The 22335-nt window shown below is 48.1% G+C and overlaps 1 protein-coding gene across 1 annotated transcript in view; it reads left to right on the top strand.

Moving 5' to 3' along the window:
- The window catches only part of ONECUT3 (one cut homeobox 3), a 57978-nt gene extending 42593 nt beyond the window's left edge, over positions 1–15385 (top strand). Inside the window, exon 2 of the mRNA XM_083594708.1 lies at positions 14805–15385. Within this exon, the coding sequence (XP_083450834.1) occupies positions 14805–15097 (293 nt within the window). The 3' untranslated portion in view covers positions 15098–15385. The remainder of the gene's footprint in view (positions 1–14804) is intronic.
- The last annotated feature ends 6950 nt before the right edge of the window (positions 15386–22335 follow it).

The following is a 22335-nucleotide window of genomic DNA, read 5'->3' as shown; positions in this document are numbered from 1 at the left end:
GGGGCTTGGAAATATGTCAGCGTAATTGGAGGCAAGGAGACGCGCTCTGCACCCAGGTAGATTTGATTCTGCATGTTGGTGTTGGGCTTGATAGTTAAGAAGCAGAATCATGGAACTGTAGACTTTGGCGGGACCCTCAAAGGTCCTCTAGCCCAACCCGCTGCAATGCAGGAATCGCAGATTAAGAGTCCATGACAGTCGAAGGCTTATCCTTTCCTGGTTTCACCGTAGAACTAATCCTTTGAACTAACATTTGCGGCAGCTGAACTCATCTTGGATTTGCCTAAGTGCTGTATTTTTCACTCTATAAGACGCACCAGACCACAAGACGCACCTAGTTTTCAGAGGAGGAAAACAAGAAAAATAATATTCTGAATCTCAGAAGCCAGAACAGCAAGAGGGATCTCTGCGCAGTGAAAGCAGCAATCCCTCTTGCTGTTCTGGCTTCTGGGATAGCTGCGCAGCCTGCATTCACTCCGTAAGATGCACACACATTTCCCCTTACTTTTTAGGAGGGGAAAAGTGAGTCTTAAAGAGCAAAAAATACGGTAATTATAATCTTTCTTGAGGTGAGGGCAGTAAGTCATTAATCTACGGACCTCACTCCCACAGGGGGCAGAGATAACCCCCTCCACCAACCAATAATAATAATAATAATAATAATAATAATAATAATAATAATAATTTATTTATACCCCGCCCATCTGGCTGGGCTTCCCCGGCCACTCTGGGCAGCTTCCAACAAAATATCAAAATACAGTAATGCATCAAACATTAAAAGCTTCCCTGAACAGGGCTGCCTTCAGATGTCTTCTAAAAGTCTGGTAGTTGTTGTTCTCTTTGACAAAAACTTTGACAAAAAAGTTTTTTATGAACCACCCTACTGCCCTATTGTCCTGGAAAGTCGGCCTGTGTGAAGAAAATGAGACTAGGCTGAGTAGATTAGGCCTTGCCTTGCCTTCACTCTGCCCCCTGCACACAGCTAATTTTTCTTGATTTTACTGCTGTGGTGGGGTTTTTTGTGTTTTTTTGTTTTGGCAAACCACTTTGCAGGTTTCTTAAAATAAATTTTATTAAATAAATAAACAACAAATATAAATAAAACAACATAAGCCAAAACACAACCCACCCTGTAGATTTAAGTACAGTGGACGCTCGGGTTGCGAACATGATCCGTGCGGGATGCACATTCGCAACCCACAGCAGTGCATCTGTGCACGCGCGGGTTGCGATTCGGTGCTTCTGCACATGCGCGGCCGCCGAAACCTGGAAGTAACCTGTTCTGGTACTTCCTGGTTTTGGCGCATCTGTAACCTGAAAAAATGCACCCTGAAGCATCTGTAACCCGAGGTATGACTGTATCTGTCCATACCTGTTATCAGAGGCCCAGAATCCACATTCCTTTACAAGAAAATACGAAATAACGTAAAACCATTTTTGCAGGCAATAATAGTAATAAAAAATGTGGGGTGTGTTGACAAGAAATTTTCCACACCGGGTACCACCTGACCTTCCTACGCCTCTGTGAACATCCATTCATCACCCTTAAAAGGTAAAGGGACCCCTGACCATTAGGTCCAGTCGTGGCCGACTCTGGGGTTGCGGCGCTCATCTTGCTTTACTGGCCGAGGGAGCCGGCATACAGCTTCTGGGTCATGTGGCCAGCATGACTAAGCCGCTTCTGGCGAACCAGAGCAGCGCACCGAAACGCCGTTTGCCTTCCCGCCGGAGCGGTACCTAATGATCTACTTGCACTTTGACGTGCTTTTGAACTGCTAGGTTGGCAGGAGCTGGGATGGAGCAACGGGAGATCACCCCGTCATTGCGGGGATTCGAACCGCCGACCTTCTGACTGGCAAGCCCTAGGCTCTGTGGTTTAACCCACAGCGCCACCCGCATCACCCTTACTGTGATGTTAATAACCCACGAAGGTTGGCTCCTTTCCTGGTGGGAGACGGGAGAGGAGAGAGAAATCCCTGGGAAATCTGTTTCGAATCTCCTGCGTTGGCGTGACACTTGGAACAGCATCCCAGAGAGAGATTCTTCCGATCTGCCCGTCTCAGGTGCTGCTGGCAAGTAGCCCAGTGGCGCTGCTGACATCTCTCCAGCCCCATCAAAAAACCCCGACTTGGAGTAACAAGCAATCAATTCCCCTGTTAAGCTGTCGAAATATTTAACAGATATTACGGCTAATGGGCTAGGGGAGGGGGAGAGAGAGGGAGGAACCTCAAGCAAAGGGAGTGGGATGATGCAAAGAGGGTTTCGCAGTGGAAAGACTGAAGAAGAAGGCTCTCCTTTAGAAGGGTGAACATGGCCTGCGCTTCCTGCCTGTTCCACTGTCCCGAGGTGCCCTTCAGGCGTATCTCTGTGGTGTTTGGGGAGCACTCTTTCCTTGTGACCATCTCTGGTCAGAAGCTGTTTGTGGTGAAGAGGAAGAACAGCGTCCGGGAGCCTGTGATCGTCTGAATTTGACCTTCCTGCTTCTGTTACTCTGTGACTTTGGGAGTGGGGGACTCAAGGAGAGTTGGGGTGCAGGAGCAAAGCACCTTTTATGTATCCATGTTTTGATACAAGAGGGCAGGAAGCTCCTTGGATGTGTTGTAAGGTAAAGGTAAAGGGACCCCTGACCATTAGGTCCAGTCGTGACCGACTGTGGGGTTGCGGCGCTCATCTCGCTTTACTGGCCGAGGGAGCCGGCATACAGCTTCCGGGTCATGTGGCCAGCATGACTGAGCCGCTTCTGGCGAACCAGAGCAACGCATGGAAACGCCGTTTACCTTCCCGCCGGAGTGGTACCTATTTATCTACTTGCACTTTGAGGTGCTTTCGAACTGCTAGGTTGGCAGGAGCAGGGACTGAGCAACGGGAGCTCACCCCGTCATTGTGGGGATTCGAACCGCTGACCTTCTGATCGGCAAGTCCTAGGCTCTGTGGTTTAACCCACAGCGCCACCCGTGTTGTACATTCTGCTTAAAGGCTTCGTGCCATATAGCTCCATACACCTGTGGGTGTGATGGTGGTATGTGAAATAAAGTTCTTTGAAAAGAGAAAAAAGAAAAAGAAAAAGAAGAAGGGAGAGCGCTGAGGTCAAGGCCTTGGTAAGGCGGGCCTGGCTGGATGGATGGGTTGGCATGGGGGAGTTGGTGCCAAGGGGGGCAAAGAGCTTGTCTAAAAGGCTCTGTCGCCCACAGGAAGAACAGGTCATGGGTGTGTGTGAGAGTGGCGCCCAATTATTCTCTCTCCTCTCTCCTTCCTTGGAGGTTTCTAAGCAGAGGTTGGATGGACACCTGTCAGGGATGCTTCAGCTGAGATGCCTTGCATTGCAAGGGGGGGTCCCTTCCATCTCTACGATTCTATGGTTAGGCAACTTAAGGCCCGGGAGCCGGGTGCGGCCCAATCGCCTTCTAAATCTGGCCCACAGATGGTCCAGGAATCAGCGTGTTTTTACATGAGTAGAATGTGTCCTTTTATTTAAAATGCATCTCTGGGTTATTTGTGGGGCATAGGAATTCAGTCATATTTTCCCCCCCAAAAAATAGTCCGGCCCCCCACAAGGTCTGAGGGACAGTGGACTGGCCCCCTGCTGAAAAAGTTTGCTGACCCCTGTGCTAGAACCTCTCGGATGCGGACGGTCCAGGAACCAGTGTGTTTTTACATGAGTAGAATGTGTGCTTTTATTTCAAAGGCATCTCTGGGTTATTTGTGGGGCCTGCCTGGTGTTTTTAAATGAGTAGAATGAGTGGGCGCCACCACCGAGAAGGCCCTCTGCCTGGTTCCCTGTAACCTCGCTTCTCGCAGGGAGGGAACCGCCAGAAGGTCCTCAGGAGATGGTCCCCGGTGTCTGGGGTAGAGACGCTCCTTCAGGGATACTGGGCCTTTGAGGCCGTTTAGGGCTTTCAAGGTCAGCACCAACCCTTTGAATTGTGTTCGGAAACACCCCGGGAGCCAACGTAGGTCTTTAAGGGTTCGTGGTGAGATCTGGCACCCCTATTTTTCTGCAAAAAACACAACCATACAAACAATAACAAAGCCATCACAAGGAACATGTTCAGTACACACACACACCCCAAATGGCAGTGGTACAGACTGACCAAGATTTTAAGGGGAGTTTGCACAGTCCAATGAGAACGAAGAGCGATTCATGTCGTCATCAAGGCATTCTGGTCCTAACCTCTTTTGTTCTTAAAGCTACTTCTGGGGGTTTCAACAAAATCGACAGGTTCGGGGGAATCAATGGTCCACCCAGGGTTCTCCGTCGTCCCACCCCCCTTTCTCCGCCCACCAGAGAAGTTGGGATGGCAGCAGGTGGTGGGCGGGGGTGGGCGGGAGAAACGATGTTTCGGGGTGGGGGAGCAGGAGGAGTCCTGCAGCTGCAGCGAGGCTGCTTGTGGGGAGAGAAATTTGATTGGAAATCTATCAGCTCCTTCTTGTGATTTATGGGTTCTTTGCCAGCAGAAACAGCTCCAGATGGGGGTCATTTTTTAAAGGGCTATGCCAGGAAGTTTCCCAGTTCCCAAGCGCTACACGATCCGTCCATTTGATACAAGAAAGGAGCGTTCATTCCTTCTCTCTCTCTCTCTCCGCACCCCACGACAATCAAATCCTGATATGCTCTTGACTACTGTAATGTGCTTTCTGCGGGGCTGCCCTTTGCAGCTGGTCCAGAAGTTGTGATTAGATTGAGGTTGAATCTCGACAAGACAGAAGTACTGTTTTGGGGGAGACAGGGGGCAGGCAGGTGTGGGGGACTCCCTGGTCCTGAATGGGGTAACTGTGCCCCTGAAGGACCAGGTGCGCAGCCTGTGAGTCATTTTGGACTCACAGCTGTCCATGGAGGTGCAGGTTAATTCTGTGTCCAGGGCAGCTGTCTCCCAGCTCCATCTGGTACGCAGGATGAGACCCTCCCTGCCCACAAAGAAAGGTCACAAAATAGAAAACACTCATGGCATCTTCCTGCTATCTACTTCCAACTTGGGGTGACCAGGCCATTTGACCATTTTAGTTCCCAGGTGTCTCACCTTGTCCGCAGACTGTCTGGCCAGAGTGGTTATCTCCCGCTTGGACTACTGCCATGCGCTCTCCGTGGGGCTACCTTTGAAGGTGACCCAGAAACTGCAACTAATCCAGAATGCGGCAGCCAGACTGGGGACTGGGAACAGCCGCTGAGACCACATAACACCGGTCCTGAAAGACCTACATTGGCTCCCAGGACGTTTCCGAGCACAATTCAAAGTGTTGGTGCTGACCTTGAAAGCCCTCAATGGCCCAGTAGACCTGAAGGAGCGTGTCCACCCCCATCTTCCAGCCCGGACATCTGGTCCATCTCCCAAGGGCCTTCTGGCGGTTCCCTCACTGCGAGAAGCGAGGTTACAGGGAACCAGACAGAGGGTCTTCTCGGTGGTGGCGCCCGCCCTGTGGAATGCCCTCCCATCAAATGTCAAGGAAATAAACAACTACCTGACTTTTAGAAGACATCTGAAGGCAGCCCTGTTTAGGGAAGTTTTTTAATGGTTGATGTTTTATCGTGTCTTTAATATTCTGTTGGGAGCCGCCCAGAGTGGCTGGGGAACCCCAACCAGATGGGCGGAGTATAAATAATAAATTATTATTATTATAGCTGTGCAATTTTATGATTCCATGAGTAAAACCTAGTTGATTGCCCGTACTTTGTTGTTTTTAATAGTAGGCGGGTGTGTGATCTATGCCTGAAAATTGGGGACTGTTATTCCTAGTGGTTCTTCCCAACTTCTTTCCATTTAGAGAGCCTCTTCTGTGTCTCCATCTATTCTTCTCCTTGCCTCTCGCCTCCTCCTCCTCCTCACACCAGGTACAAATTGAGCTGTCACTCGGTTTCTCCAGGTACCCTCTGGCACCGTCGCAGAGTCTCCCCTGCCAGGTTGTGTTACTGTGGCAGTTTATTAGGAGCAATTGGCTCCCATCGCATTAGCTGGGGCTGGTTCAGAAGAAGAGATTGAGAGTGAAGGGAGGCGAGGGAGGGAAAGGAGAATGACTGGAGTGAAGAAAAGAACGAGATACTGCAGAGAGCTGTCAGGAGTAAGCATGGACCAATGGTACCGAATAAGACCCTGATGTTGGGAAAGATGGAGGGCACAAGGAGAAGGGGACGACGGAGGACGAGATGGTGGGACAGTGTTCTCAAACCTACCAGCATGAGTTTGACCAAACTGTGGGAAGCAGTGGAAGACAGGAGGGCCTGGCGTGCTCTGGTCCAGGGGGTCACAAAGAGGTGGACACGACTAAACGACTAAACAACAATAACAATGGTACCGAATAGTATGGGGAACAGCCTTTCTGGGAAAATTAACCAATAAACTGAAACTGACATGGGGCAAATAGAATTATTATTATTATTATTATTATTAATTATTAATTATACCCCACCCATCTGGCTGGGCTTCCCCAGCCACTCTGAGCAGCTCCCAATCGAATATTAAAAACACAATAAAACATCAAACATTAAAAACTTCCCTAAACAGGGCTGCCTTCAGATGTCCTCTAAAAGTCAGGTAGTTGTTTATTTCCTTGACATCTGATGGTAGGGTGCCACCACCGAGAAGGCCCTCTGCCTGGTTCCCTGTAACCTCACTTGTCGCAGCGAGGGAACCACCAGAAGGCCCTCGGAAGGAGGACCCCGGTGTCCGGGCCGGACGATGGGGGTGGAGATGCTCCTTCAGGGATACTGGGCTGTTTGGGGCTTTCAAGGTCAGCACCAACACTTTGAATTGTGCTCGGTAATTTATGGACCTAACAGGTATCTAAAGCCATTTGCACACAACAAATAGGAGCCTACAAAACACTATCGCTATATGTAGGTTTTATTTTATTTGTTTGTTATCTTATATTTTGGAAATGTACATCCAGGTGTTTTTTCTTTAATTTTTTTGGGCCCCCCCCAAGAGAGTAAGCCGTAAGCCAAAGCTTGTTTGGCCGTAAGCCAAAGCTTGTTTAGCTTATATGTAAATCCGGCACTGGGTATCATACAAAATGCATTGTGCGGAATGATACTCAGTCATGTGAATATTGTGCCAAACTAGTCTTCCTTCCTTCCTTCCTTCCTTCCTTCCTTCCTTCCTTCCTTCCTTCCTTCCTTCCTTCCTCCCTCCCCTATTCTTAGATGACTAAGTTCTCCCACCCCACCCCAAAAAAGAGAGAGGCGAAAATAGATTCCGCGGCAAAGCTCAGGAGCCTTTTGTATTGTCTTACATCCTAATTTGCAGAGTTCAGAGGAAGATTTAATTTGCGTCGCTGCAGACAGTCTGCTTGGGAGAGCGCGGGAGCTCAGGGCATGCCGGCTGCATACCAATCACAAAGAGCCCCCACTTCTCTAAGGGAACCAATCCTGAAAGCATGGCTTGCAGGTCTCTCTAACCCAGTACCCTGTCTCTGACAGAGGATGGTAAAAGGAAGTAGAGTTGCTGGAACAGAACCCAGATATTCTATCACCTATCTATCCTGCAGTAGCATAACCGCCAACATTTCTCTGATGAAAATAGGGACGTCCTATTCAATAATAATAATAATTTCTATTATTATTTATACCCCGTCCATCTGACTGGGTTGCCCTGGCCACTCTGTGTGGCTTCCAACATATATAAAAATGTAATAAAACATCAAACATTTTAATACTTCCCTCTACAGGGCTGCCTTCAAATGTCTAGTAAACAGTTACCTATCTCCTTGGCTCAAGGGTTGCATAACTCCATCGCCTCCAACGTTTCTCCTGTGAAAATAGGGACGTCCTATTCCATCCCCTTCAATGTTTCTCCCCTGAAAATAGGGACGTCCTATTCCATCCCCTCCAACATTTCTCCCGTGATGCACTTGTGTAGCAAAAAATCAGAATTCTTAGGGTGGGAGGAAAAAATAATCTGTGCATTTACCGCACTCCCAATGGCCCCGAGAAACTGTCTGAGAATTTCTCCTCAATCCTGGAGAAATCGGGTGAAATTGTTACTCCCACCTCCTCTCTTTTCCCAATTTTTTTATGGCTGGTGGATTTTGAGAGGTCAGTTTGTGAATGGCTCTAAGCGAAAGAGCCTAGTTTGCAGATGAAGCCATAGTTCCACCTGGTGGCCAGCAGAATACATCACAACAGGATTGTGGCGGCTCAGAATGCTTTCAACTTAGATGGGCTTACAGGAATCCCTCTTGGGCTTGCCGATCGGAAGGTCGGCGGTTCGAATCCCCGCAATGATGGGGTGAGCTCCCGTTGCTCTGCCCCAGCTCCTGCCAACCTAGCAGTTCGAAAGCACGCCAGCGCAAGTAGATAGATAGGTACCACTGCTGCGGGAAGGTAAACGACGTTTCTGTGCGCTCTGGTTTCCGCCATGCGCCAGAAGCGGTTTAGTCCTGCTGGCCACACAACCCGGAAAGCTGTCTGTGGACAAACGCCGACTCCCTCGGCCTGAAAGCGAGATGAGAGCCGCAACCCCAGAGTCGCCTTTGACTGGACTTAACCGTCCAGGGTCCTTTTTACGTCAGAGCATTTTCTAGTTGTGGTTCCTGTATTGCAGGGTCTAAATGACCCTGGAGGTGTGTGTGTGTCTCTTCCAAGTCTACAGCTCTACGATTCTATGGCCGGACCTCGGTCTTGCGGTCATTGATCCGCCACGCACACCCATCGTTTGCAGGAGCCTTCGTCGTTGCACAAAAACCGCTGTGTTGTTGTTGTCAACACACGGAACAAAAAGCACCCCCTCTTGTTAACAAACAGCCAGAGCCAGCCCACCTCGTATCGCCAACCTTTTGTCGTTTGCCTAAATTGCCGGCGCTTGAGTAATAGCCATGCAATTGCATGCATGTGTGTGTCTGTGTGCAGGGCAGAAAATTGCAGGTTGCGTTGCAAAGGGGGCTGAGGATAAACAGATGCATTTAGGGGTACAATGGGGAAACTGGTGCTGGGTCTCTCAGCACCTTCACCCTGCAGGGAGGCATCAGGTATATTTAGTCGCCAAAATGCTGTGAGGAGCTCCCGCAGGGAGAGACAATCACCGCCTATCAATGGCTGGCCCCCTCCACTCCCCCATTACACACCCCCTTCTTTTTAGAAACAATTCTTCTCCTCTCCGCTCCCCCCTTTACTTTTCTTCTTTCTCTTCTTCGCCCGGAGACTTGCAGAAGAAAGAACCGAGGGAGATGGAGGACAGCAGACCGTTGTTTTGTGCAAGGCAGGTTTCTGGAGAGTAGAGGAGGGAGGTTGGCTTCGCGGTGGAGCCTGCATGTTGCACACAGATGGCGTCAGAGTCAGTCCCCGGCATCTCTGACCCTGAGACTCTGGAGAGTCACACCAGTTGTGGGAATGTTCAGGGTGGAAGGAGAGGATATATTGTTTATTAATATCCTTCCTAACTTGCGCTATCAAGTTCCTTTATGGAGCAGAGTTACATCCCCCTTTTTACAGGCACAGCAGAGAACTGGTTGCAGGCTCCTGTGAGCCTCTCACTATGATACAATTCAATCTGTCTCAGATTGAATTGTATGTTCCTGGTAAAAAGGGTAAAGGGACCCCTGACCGTTAGGTCCAGTCTTGGCTGACTCTGGGGTTGCGGCGCTATTGGCCGAGGGAGCCGGCGTACAGCTTCTGGGTCATGTGGCCAGCAGGACTAAGCTGCTTCTGGCGAACCAGAGCAGCGCACGGAAACGCCATTTACCTTCCCGCCGGAGCGGTACCTATTTATCTACTTGCACTTTGATGTGCTTTCGAACTGCTAGGTTGGCAGGAGCAGAGAGAGAGAGAGAGAGGATAGATAGATAGATAGATAGATAGATAGATAGATATAGATAGATGATAGATATAGATGATAGATAGATAGATAGATAGATAGATAGATAGATGAGAGAGAGAGAGATTAGGCTTTAGATAGATACATAGATAGATAGATATAGATAGATGATAGATATTAGATGATAGATAGACAGACAGACAGACAGATAGAGATGATAGATAGATGAGAGAGAGAGAGATTAGGCTTTAGATAGATACATAGATAGATAGATATAGATAGATGATAGATAGATAGACAGATAGATGATAGATAGACAGACAGACAGACAGACAGACAGACAGACGACAGATAGAGATGATAGATAGATGAGAGAGAGAGAGATTAGGCTATAGATAGATAGATATAGATAGATAGATAGATGATAGATGATAGATAGATAGATAGATAGATAGATAGATAGATATAGATGATAGATAGATAGATAGATATAGAGATAGATAGATGATAGATATAGATAGATAGATAGATAGATAGATAGATAGATAGATAGATAGATGATAGATAGATATAGATAGATGATAGATAGATAGATAGATAGATAGATAGATAGATAGATATAGATAGATGATAGATGATAGATGATAGATGATAGATAGATAGATAGATAGATAGATAGATAGATATAGATAGATAGATAGATAGATATTAGGCTATTTGCAGCAGCAGACCCACTGAAATGACTGGGCCCAGGGTCACCATTGTTTTCAATCAGTCTACTCTAAGTAGAATCACCTGCAGCTTGAGCTGTAAGCGAAGTTTCACCGTGTTATTTAATCCTACCTTTTGCCGAAGAGCGAAGACCCCGGCGAGTCTGTGGAGCAGAGGAACATAGTGGCCTTCAACACAAATGCCCCCTGGAGCCCGTGAACGGCTAGACCAAAGGCTGCCTAGACCGTCATACACAAAGAATGAGAAATATGAACAGAGGCTTTGGTGGTGCTCTTGTGTATAGATCCGACTACAGCAGCTATTGATTCCTGCTCTGCTGAGCTGTAATTATATTGAATTGCAAAGGGACATGTTAAGCCGCTTCTTGGAGGGAGGGAGAGAGAGAGAGATCCCGTCCCAACCCCCCTCCAAAAGGAAGGGAATAAATTATTTGAGATTTACTGGTATCTGTGCTTAAGATGAGAGGTTGGGATTCACTCTGTCCAGAGAGTAACCCCATGAAGAAGGGTGGTGGTTTCGTCATCTGTAACAGGGGACGCACTCTGCGCATGTTCAGAAGGTTCGCCTGGTGCCTTCATTATACACCGTATTTTTCGCTCTATAAGACGCACCAGACCACAAGACGCACCTAGTTTTGGGAGGAGGAAAACAAGGAAAAAAAATATATTCTGAATCTCAGAACAGCAAGAGGGATCGCTGTGCAGTGAAAGCAGCGATCCCTCTTGCTGTTCTGGCTTCTGGGATAGCTGCGCAGCCTGCATTCGCTCCATAAGACGCACACACATTTCCCCTTACTTTTTAGGAAGGAGAAAGTGAGTTATAGAGCAAAAAATACGGTATATATTTTAGGTGCCGGGTGAAAATGTTACTCTTCATCCAGGCTAATCAATATTCCTACATCCTTTTAAATATGTCTGTGTGAAGGGGGTGGGTTTGTTATATTACTTTATTTACTTGTGCTTTAGCATGTATTTTATTCCCTGAGATCTTTCAATGAAGGGTGGTATATTAATTCCAGAAATACTAAAATGAAAAGGCTGAAATGGTTTGCCTGGGCTAGGACTTTATTCTGGCACCTAGGCATGGCTAAAGCATGAAAAGGGCTCTTGAGCACAGGCAGTGGTAAAAATTTAAAGTGCAGGGCCTCCTCACGACAGGCCACCGGATCCATGCCCCCATAGCCACATACCCCTTGTTCCCCAGGAGCACCCATAGCTCAGTGGCAGAATACAAGCTTGGCATGCAGAATGTTCTAAGTCTGATCTTCGGCATGATCAGTAAGAAACATCTCAGGAAGCATCCCACTTGGAGGGCTGGCATCTCCTGTTCTGGTCCCATGGAGAAGCTTATGCAGCAAGACAAGTTGGGCGTTTCAGCACCACAGAGAGCTCCAAGTGAGCCTCTTGCTCCTGAGGCAGCACCACGGACAGCTCCAAGGCAGGCCTGGTGTTTCAGGACCACGGAGAGCTCCAAGTGAGACGCTTGCTCCTGAGGCGACATCATGGACAGCTCCAAAGCAACAAGGAGTGCAGTGGTACCTCAGGTTAAGTACTTAATTCGTTACGGAGGTCTGTCCTTAACCTGAAACTGTTCTTAACCTGAAGCACCACTTTAGCTAATGGGGCCTCCCGCTGCTGCCATGCCGCCGGAGCCCGATTTCTGTTCTTATCCTGAAGCAAAGTTCTTAACCTGAAGCACTATTTCTGGGTTAGCGGAGTCTGTAACCTGAAGCGTATGTAACCTGAAGCGTATGTAACCTGAGGCACCACTGTATTTGTTTTTGCTGGTTCGGTGAGCAGCCTACCCACTCTCTGACAGCAGACGACCCCACTGGGAGGGGCACTGGGGTGGGTTTCACCCTGTGGCTCGTAGAGCTGGGTTGACGCTGCCGGCAGGCCCTGTGCCCTTTGGCACCATCCAAAGGCCATGATCCAGTAGGCGCTGGGGCGGATTGCAGAGTCAGGCCCAGTAGTGACAGCATCAACAAACAGTTATGGCTCACCCAGCCTTACCCATTGCCAACCAACCGCACTTACCTGAACTGGTGGTTCTGGATCGTGGGGTCTACTGGTCAAAATGGGAGCCTCAGTGATCGCCCTCTCTTGACAGCGACAAACCAGGACTGCTCCAAGGATGTGCAAGGAAATATCCCCTTACCCGCTTATGACTGGCCAAGGGGATAACCAGCCAATGAGGATTTTTTTTAAAAAAAATTGCTTCCCCCCTGCACTTCTCACTTCCTTCTGCGGCCCCCTAACATGTTGTGGTCCCCTCCCCATTACACATTTTCACCTGTGGCCCCCTTGGAATATCCTGGGGGCACCCAGCCCCAGGTTGGGGAACACTGTCGACACCAATGCATACATGGAAAACCAATGACCAAATTGATTTTGTCTGTTGGGAGTTGATGGGAAAGCTGCTGGGGGGGAGGTTGTGGGCTGGGGAGAAGGGATGAAGGAATTGGTGGTGGGTGGTTTGCCTGTCGCAAATGCTTTGACCCAACTTCTAATTTTGCGAATCTTGTGTTTCCCCCCTCCCCCCTTTCCTTTTTAAGATTTCTGAAATTTTCGTGTGTGTGTGTTTTAATAAAAAAAATGACTTTTAAAAAGATGACTTTTAAATAATAAGTAAATATTACCTGTTGATGTGCCAAAAAGGTTTATATCTTTTATTTGTTTTCCTTGCAAGCATCTGATGGTCATAGGGTAGGTTTTTTAATTCCTCTGCTGGGGGTTTTTGGATTGAGAAACACCCAAAGCTTTGCCCAATCTTTAAAAAATAAAAAAGGAGAGAGAGAGAGAGAGAGAGAGTCGTCCAACCTTAAAAGAAAAAAAAAGGAAGAGAGAGAGAGAGAAATACTAATAATTAAAATCCATACTGATACTAATAATTAATGATGTTTGGAGACAGAGGACGCATCAGCACTACACACCAGAAAGGTCTGGAAACCAAGTCATAAGGAACGGTTGAGGGAGGTGGGTACGTTTAGCCTGGCGAAGAGAAGACTGATTTGATAGCCATCTTCCAATACAGTGGTACCTCTGGTTACATACTTAATTCGTTCCGGAGGTCCGTTCTTAACCTGAAACTGTTCTTAACCTGAAGCACCACTTTAGCTAATGGGGCCTTCTGCTGCCGCTGCGTGATTTCTGTTCTCATCCTGAAGCAAAGTTCTTAACCCAAGGTACTATTCCTGGGTTAGCGGAGTCTGTAACCTGAAGCGTCTGTAACCCGAGGTACCACTGTATCTGAAGGGGAAGACTTGGAAGACGGCGCAAGCTCGTTTTCTGCTGCCCCAGGGGGTAGGACCCCAACCAGTGGGTTCAAATGATAAGCAAGGATATTCCAGCTAAACATTAGGAATGGACTCTCTAGGAAGTTGATAGTCTCTCCATCCTTGGAGGTCTTAAGACAGAGGTTGGTTGGCCATCTGTCAGGGAATCTTTAGATGTGGTTCCTACATTGCACGGGGGTTGGAATCGATAACCCTTGAAGGTTGCTTCCAACTCTACAATTTAAAGCACTATATAATATCACTTTAGCAGCCATGGCCTCCTCCTCCAACGAATCCTGGGAGAGGTAGTTTGTTTAAGGGTGCTGAGAGTTTATCAAGAACCGCCTCCTATTCCCCTTACAGAACTACAATTCCCAGAGATCTCTGAGAAGAGGGATGGATTGTTAAACGGTACGGGCTGCTGAGCAAGGGGTTTGATAACTGTTCAGAGGTTGGCGCCTAGTCCTCCGTTTGCAAAAGAAGCAGGAGGTTATGTCCAAATGTAAGATTTGCACCATCTGTAGGCAAGGGTGCAGAAATGGGGGAAACTGGGCGAATCTTTTATTCTAAAGAAAAGAATACAGAACACACATACATTGGAACCTCGGTTTTTGGGCGTAACCAGTACCAACTGACCGTCCGACTTCCGAAACATTAAAAAACTGAAGCAGTCGATTCCGGAAGCGTTTGCTGACGGAAAACTCAAAACGGGAGCCGCGTGTCACGTTCGGCTTCAGAAAAGCGTTCGGAAACCGCAGCCGCTTCCGGGTTTTCGGCGTCCGAAAGCCGAAGTGTTTGACTTCCGAGACGTTTGGAAAGCGAGGTTCCACTGTAGCCTTAATGAAGGACCACAGAAGTACCAATGTATGGGGTGGGGTCTCTTGCCAGGGGAAGGGTCAGAGCAGCTTTGTTGTCCTCTGTATGGGGGAGGGCCCCCCGAAAAGTTGGACGAAGCATAGTTCTGCATCTTGCTTGATGGCTGTGTTCTTTTGTCTCCTCCTCCTCCTTCCCCTCCCTCCTTTCCGGCCCCTTCCTCCTCCTCCGACGACATATAGCATGCAAACGTAAAGAGCAGGAGCAGCAGAAGGACCGGAACCTACAGCCGAAGAAGCAGCGGCTCGTCTTCACGGACCTCCAGCGCCGCACCCTGATCGCCATCTTCAAGGAAAACAAGAGGCCATCCAAGGAGATGCAGATGACCATCTCGCAGCAGCTGGGCCTGGAACTCAACACCGTTAGCAACTTCTTCATGAACGCTCGCCGGAGGTGCATGAACCGTTGGCAGGAAGACCCGGGCGCCAACCCCGGGGTTCCTTCTTCATCTACAAGCACTTTTTCCAAAGCATGATCTCCTCCTCCTTCTTCTCACCCTCTCCCTACATCTCCCCCCTCTTGTCCAACACCACACAGCAGCCAAAAAACTCATCGCCTTCTCCATGCTGGCTTTCCTTCTCCTCACTGCCATGCGCACACCTTGAGCAACCAGCCACTCATATCTCAAGCACAGCCATCTGCACCAGGTGCAGTTGGAATCCTGCTAGAGCTCTGGGAGCATCCATGCGTCTTAGATGCACAACTGCCATGCGTCTGAGATGCACAAGAGCCCTTGCCTCCGGCCGCCTTCTGAAAGCTGGTGCCTGATTTGCAGAGGGTCATCTCACAAGTAGCCTCCAAAATCTTTGGCTTAGGTGAGAGACGCCACTTGCCCCATAAACAAACAAACAAACACCCAGCCCAGAGGGTGTTGTGCCATTCTGACAACTGGGCAAGGGGATTAAGGGGCTGGTTTAATTGCAGACGTTTTCAAGGAAGTCTGTTTTGAAGTCCCCGTTGTGGGGGAGGCGAAAGCCATATCACTGAGGGGCGGTGGGTGCCTTGGCCAACTGAGTGTGCGCTGGATGCCTTAAACACAGGCCAGCACTGGGCAATTGTTGGGAGGGCAAGTAACCATGTAACCATGTCAAACTGGTACACCTTCCTTCTGCCCTTTCCCTGTCCCTGGGTTTCAACGCCTAGACCATTCACCTTTCAGTAGTAAAGCATCCGCTTTGCATGCAAAAAATAAATAAATACCAGGCATCTGCAGGTATGGCTGGGGAAAATTCCCAGCCTGAAATCCCCAGAGAGCTGTTGCCAGTCAGTGTATACAGTGCTGAGTGAAATGGACCTATGGTCTGACTCAGTATTAGGTAGCTGTCTATTTTCCTGCCATGGCTACCTTGGCACCAGCAATGGTCTTGCATTCTAGGACACAGCTGAGCCCCCGAGTTTCCAGACCCCTGCCCCTACCCCCACAGCTCCATTTCAAACGAGGGTCATTGTCGCGAAGCTGATAACAGCCCTTTCGGATGCGGGGCAGGGAAAAGGCAAACGACCGTGTCGCGTGGGAACGGTTTGCAATTCGTTTGGGGACAAGCTGTTGCATCCTAGGCAATGGCGAGTGGAATCAATGGCGGCCTGCATGAATGGTGTTTATGGGGTGTTTCTCAGTTTGCAAACCAAAAATGCATAAGGGGGCTGAGAAAGTTTTAAAAAATAATAATAATAATAATAATAATAATAATAATAATAAAACCAGTAATGAGTATGGCATTCGTAGGACCAACAAGGGGAAAGCATGGAGAACCATCTTTGCAAGCATCACCAAAACATTACCATGCTGTCCTCACGCACATTTGTTCCCCACTCACCTGCTCAACACCCTTCCTTGCATCCCATCGTCTACACAGCTCATGAACAGAAGGCGTTACTCTCCAAACCAACCCCCACCATGTACACCCTAAAACTAATGGTCAACTGCACAACAACATGATTCACATCTACCAAAAGAAAAAAAGAGCAACCAAAAAGTGTAGGAGAATCAGCCGAAGAGAAGACTTCTTGTTCTATCAATGGTTCCTCTCAAAGGAATTACAAGCCAAAGTATGGAAAGGAAGAGGGAGAGTAGCAACTCACACGAAAAAATACCCCCTTCCTCCCCCCTGGAATCAGTCGTGCGGGGGGGTCTAAAGCTAAGTTGCACTGTGTCACCTCGAGAGAGAGAAAATATAAGCGGGTCACGAAGCACATTTTAGGTACATAATTCGGGTATTTAAAAAGAGAGAGAGAAACGAAAAGCTTTAACGAAACCAAAGGAAAGGAGAGGACAGGATTTCCGTTCTTTTTTCCGGACGCTGGACTGCCGTCTCGCCTTCTGTCTTGACCTTGGTTTCATTCCAGAAGACAGCCCCAGATTGGACCGATTCTGTCCATCTCCTCGCAGAGTACCCACAAGGCCCCCGCCTCCTTTATCCTGCTGTCAACAGAGAGAGGTGGGGAATGAGAATTGACCGATATGATAAGAACTGGATTGGTGGACGGAGGCCCCAATTGTGAATCTGCTTGCAGAACAGAGATAGAGATATATTTAAGTACGGATCGACATTGTGGGTGGCGAGAAATGCAAACTTCCTTCTCAACCACCCCCTGTCCCCATTCCACCCCTCTGCTCCTGGAAAAAGAAAAACTCTACAACAAGCTCAAAAAAAAGCATGGATCTCTGGCAACGTATGAAAGATAACTGACTATTTGAGTGTGTGCATGGGTGAATGTGTGCCAATTAACAGCCTGCCTTAAAAAAATAATAGTTACAAGATAGATACACCACGATTCTCTTCTTCATTTCTGGAAGGAGCGCTGTCCTCAACAGGGGCCGGCACCACGAATCACGAGTGACTTGCAAAGGCGAAATAAAACGAGACAATGGCGGGGTCAAAAGAGGATGAGGGACGCTTTCGCGAGCCAAGCCTCCCCAACGTTTGAACCCAAAGGGCCGAAGAGGAGACGACGTCGAGAAAGCCCAGGGGGCAAGAGAATCTCACCCTCGCCACCTCCCCAGTAAACGTGGGGTTTCTTTGTGTGTCTGTGCGTCCGTGTGTCTGTGTGTCTTCTTGTTTTTGATTTTTAATGGGACAATACCAAATTGATGCGGGTACAAATAGCACGGTCTGTGTGGAGGTCTTTTTTCCCCTGTTCACTTTACGTTGAAGGCGAAGTGTTGAATCCACGGTTAGGCGACTTCTGGAACGACGAGGAGGAGAAGAAGGAAAGCCACGCCATCGGATAATATTATTTGATTCGAAAGGAGGATGAACTTTGAAAAGAAAAGAGAGAAGAAACTTTAACCAGAAACCCACCCACCCACCCCCAAGATTATGCCCCGATCTATTGAGCGGGTGTGACCATCAGGGTGTCAGAAGGGGAGAGATGATTGAACCAACCCAAACAGACGACGGAAGGAGGGGAATGTAGCAAATGCCGAGCTGTGTTTTGCCAAAGGAAGAAGAGAGGGTGCGAAAGGGAAGGGAAGCATATATATATATATATATTTCTCTCTCTGCCCAGTGTCCACCCGCCTCTCCAAGCACCCCCAATTCCCCCCCATCCTGTCTTGTCTTTGTCGTGACGTGTCGACGCTAACGGACGATGGAGGGCGAAGACAGTGGATTTCCGTACCTGATTTTGTGGAGTATTTAAAGGGCTGAGAAGCCACGCCAGAAAATAAAAGAAGAAAGGTAATAAACGGGGGGCCTGACCTTGGCTAAAAAATAAATAAAGAGAGCACCCCAAGGACAAGGAAGCTGTCGACGAGCAACTGGCCCCCCGAGCGTGAAAAAAAAAGACGTTTGTAGTGAGACCCAAAAAAATATAGGCTACCTCACTTGAGTTTTCGAGTTTTTCGTGATTTGAGAATCACACCTGATACCAAAGATTTGTTCCCCTTGCCTGGTTTGTGGTGGAATCTAAACACCCCCACCCCCAAACTCCCCCAACCTTCCTTATCCTCGTTCCCACACTACCGCCATAACCGTTCCTAGATGGTTATGTCACCCACCATGACCCATAGATGTTGTAGCCAACCTTCTTCCTTCCCAAGACCCCCATACCTTGCTCTTTCCATTGCTCCCCCCAGAGAGACAGACAGACAGACAGAGACAAAGAGAGAGAGGAGAGAGAGAGAGAGAGAACATGATCTTTAGAGTGATAGAGTGCCTTTTCTTGTACCACGTTTCTTTGTCCTATAAACTCACACAGTAACTTACCTCAGTTCTCTTAATCGGATGGATCCCGGCTACTCTCGTTTGCTTTTGGGTGATGGGGCAGAAGCCCAGTCTACCCCTTGCTCCCTCCTTGTCCCTCCCTTCTCGCCCAACCGCCCAAGAGACTAATTCTTCCTCCCCAACTTGAGTGCCTGCGAATGCGCACAAGAACCAAAATGTGCTTAGTGGGCTCTTAATGTTGATGGGTATTAATGTTCTGGAACTTTGTCTGTACCAATGAATCGGGTGAGAAGAGACTCCATAGCTCAGTGGCAGAGCACACGATCTGCTTGCAAACATCTCTGGTTTGAAGTGGATCTCACACAGCCAGTGAGGAGGAAATCATCTCTTTGTTACGTTCTGTGGGACCCTGGAGAGCCTTGTGGGGTCTCCAACCTGCCTGGTTCAAGGTGCTTTGAAGCTCCAAAGTCTGGGTCTTCAAAGCACCTTGGAAGTCAACAAATGAGCAAGAGCTGAAACCTGTTCATCGTTGCCAGTGCACAATTGTTGTCCAGGGCTCTCCAGATGTTCTTATGAATAACAGAGAGAGAAAGAGACAGAGAACAGCTGTTCCCTGTATGTCCTGCCCATGTGTTTCCTGAAGGAATCTTGACTGGTTACCAAGAGAACAGGTGACTGGACTTGATGGGAATTTGGCTTCACCCAGCAGGTCTCGTATGAGGTTCTCCAGAACCTATCTCCACCTGAGAAGGAAATTGACGTTTCTTCTCACATTATCATCACCTTCCATGGGTTGTAGGTGTCAGACCCCCCAGAACACAAGCGACCGACCCACCTTCTCTCCCAAGACCCCTCTTTCCCAAGCTAAATCACACCCCCTCCATCTTTTGACCCAACACCCAAATAGCCTTGTTGATACCAAAGAAATTCTCCGCTCAGGAGGAAAAAATAACAACCCTTTGCATAAACCCAGCCAATTGACCCAACCCACCGCCTCTCTCTCCATCACAAACCTGGCAAGACTTTTGACAATGTTCTCTGAAATACCTCAAAAATAAAATAAAATAAATATTTAATGTATAGTTTATGTGACAAAAAAATTAATAATGATAATAATAATAATAATTACTTAGCTAGTTTTTGGAATTTGCAACTTGAAGCTTTATACTGTTAAATTATAATTTTTTTGCAGAGGGCGGCATGTTGTAATTATGTTAAGATCCTCATTGGGAGACGTATTGAATGTTAAGAAAAGGAAAAGGGAAAACTGGTTCGTTTCATGATTTTTTAAAGAGGGAGAGAGACGAAGAGAGGGAAACGAAGGTTCCTTGGCGTTTACAGATTTCATATTTAAACGAGTCCTTTAAAAGAAAAAAAAATCACAAATAATACTAATACCTGTTGCTTTCGGGGATGTTATTCTTTTCTTCTCCTCTCCTGCTGAGTCATGTCTTACGAGAGTATTTATTATATGTGTTTATGTGTTAAATTGTAATTTAAGAAGAAGAAGAAGAAAAAGACCAAAAAAAAGAGAGATGAAATGGAAATTTGATTTATGCATGGAAAAAAAAATATACTCTTTCTTGAAGTAACGTAATAATTATTGAGGGGGTGGGAGGGCGGGTGGGGCGGGTGGGGGAGGAGGGAATTGATGTGTTGTTTGTCTGACAAAAGATTTCATTTCGACTTGACGAAAGGTCTGTGCATGGGCCGGATCTGTTTCATGTGACCGTTGACCCTCTTCCTTTTCCCCTCCTTTCTCGTTTCTCCCGCCATCTCTTCTTCTTCCGTATTGTCTGTCTGCGCGTTGTCAAACGACAATGAGGACGGTGCTTATCCGAGGTGAGAGAAAAGGGCTGGAGCTCCTCGTGTGTAGGAGACCCCTGGCAGGGCTGGGGATCTCCCCCCACGTCCGAAATCCGGGAAAGCAGCACTCAGCTAGACGGAACCAATGGCCCAACTCTACAAGGCCCTGTTGAAATCCAGCTCTTCATTCGAGATCATGAGGACCAGAATCCTTATGCAATCTTCAGCTTAGTGGTGGAACACCAGCTTTGCATGTAGAAGCCCCCCTGGTTTGATCCAGGTCCAGCTGGGGTTAGACACCATTTCTGAAACCCTGGAGGTCCGCTGACAGTCAGTGTCAGGGCTACTGGGCTAGCTGGACCAACTGGCCCCAACAGCTTGGGAGCAGAATCAGGACAAGAGTTGGCTTCAATGAAGGAATGGTGCCTCAGCCAACGCCAACCCAACACGGTCCCTGCCTTTCCAGCAAGCAAACATCAGCACCTCAACCTTGCTCTGCCCGTGCCCCTTTTAGCATCCAATCACAAGTGTCTTTATAAAGAGAAAGAGACAATCATCTGCCCAAAATAACAAGTAAATTGCCACTGAACCCGTAGCCGCATTGATATCGGTTGCTGGAAACGGCAGGGAGCAAGGGTTGCTGTTGAGCTGAGGTCCCCATTGCGAGCTTCCCGTTGGGACATCTGGTTGGCTTCTGTGACCACATGGGCCTCCTTGATCCAGCAGAGCTCAGGAACAGAACGAGAGACGAATTCTTCCCAGAATCTGTCAACTTCCCAGAGGAATCTGGTTGGTCACTGTGAGAACAGGACACTGGACTTGATGGGTCTTTGGCCTGATCTTCCAGGGCACTTCCAATATCAAGTTTTTAGGATAGACCTCTCCCACTGTGAATTTTGGGTCAAGGGGAACCACGCACCATGTGCGTGCTTGTCCTCTGACCAGGCGCATTGGGCTCTTGGACCAAAATCAAGCTCAGATCAGGGCAGAAATATCTCCAGGAATGGATGCTTCTAGGTCCTCTTTCTATAGTTTGGAAAGTTGCAACCAGGGCGTGGGGAAAAGAGCGTGTCGTAAAGTTTTTGTTGTTCTAAAGGATGAGTGTCCGCACCCCTTCCGTCTCTGAGGAACAAAGTGTCTTACAGGTCTCTGAGGCCTTCCAATTCGATGGGGCCTGTAGCTGAGTGGAAGGTCATCTGCTTTCCATGCAGAAGGTCACAAGTACAATCCCTGTTATCTTCAGCTACAGCTGGCAAAGAATCATCTCCAAAACCCTGGATAGTCGGTCAGTGTAGACCGGTGATGACAAAGACCTGAAGTCCTCCAGATGTTGTTGAGTCAGGTCCCAGCAGCTCCCCAGGGTTTGGGAGAGGATTTCTCCCCACTGGGGATGATGGGAGCTGTCACCCAGTAACATCTGCGAGGCTGCAAGTTTCATGTCAACCAAGGTTCTTCAGCCTAAGGTCCCTAGCTGTTGTTGGGGCATCATCTCCAGGCAGCTTAGTCAGGGATGATGGGAGTTGTGGAGTCCAGCATCATCTAGAGACCCAAGGTGGAAGAATACTCTGGTGTGGACAGTGCTGACCTAGATGGACCAATGGTCTGGTGTGACATAGAACACCTTCTGCATTTCCATGCTTCTATGTGTAAAGGACCCACCACCAGAAATATCAAATCCAGGAGGGTCATAAGAAGTTCTTAAAAAAATTAATGGTGGTCTCGAAAAAAGAGAATTTGAATG

This window comes from Podarcis filfolensis, assembly GCF_964270895.1.
Source record: "Podarcis filfolensis genome assembly, chromosome: 18".
NCBI classification, from domain to species: Eukaryota; Metazoa; Chordata; class Lepidosauria; order Squamata; family Lacertidae; genus Podarcis; species Podarcis filfolensis.
The sequence above is the reverse complement of the archived record's forward strand: the minus strand, read 5'-3'. Positions and strand labels throughout refer to the sequence as shown.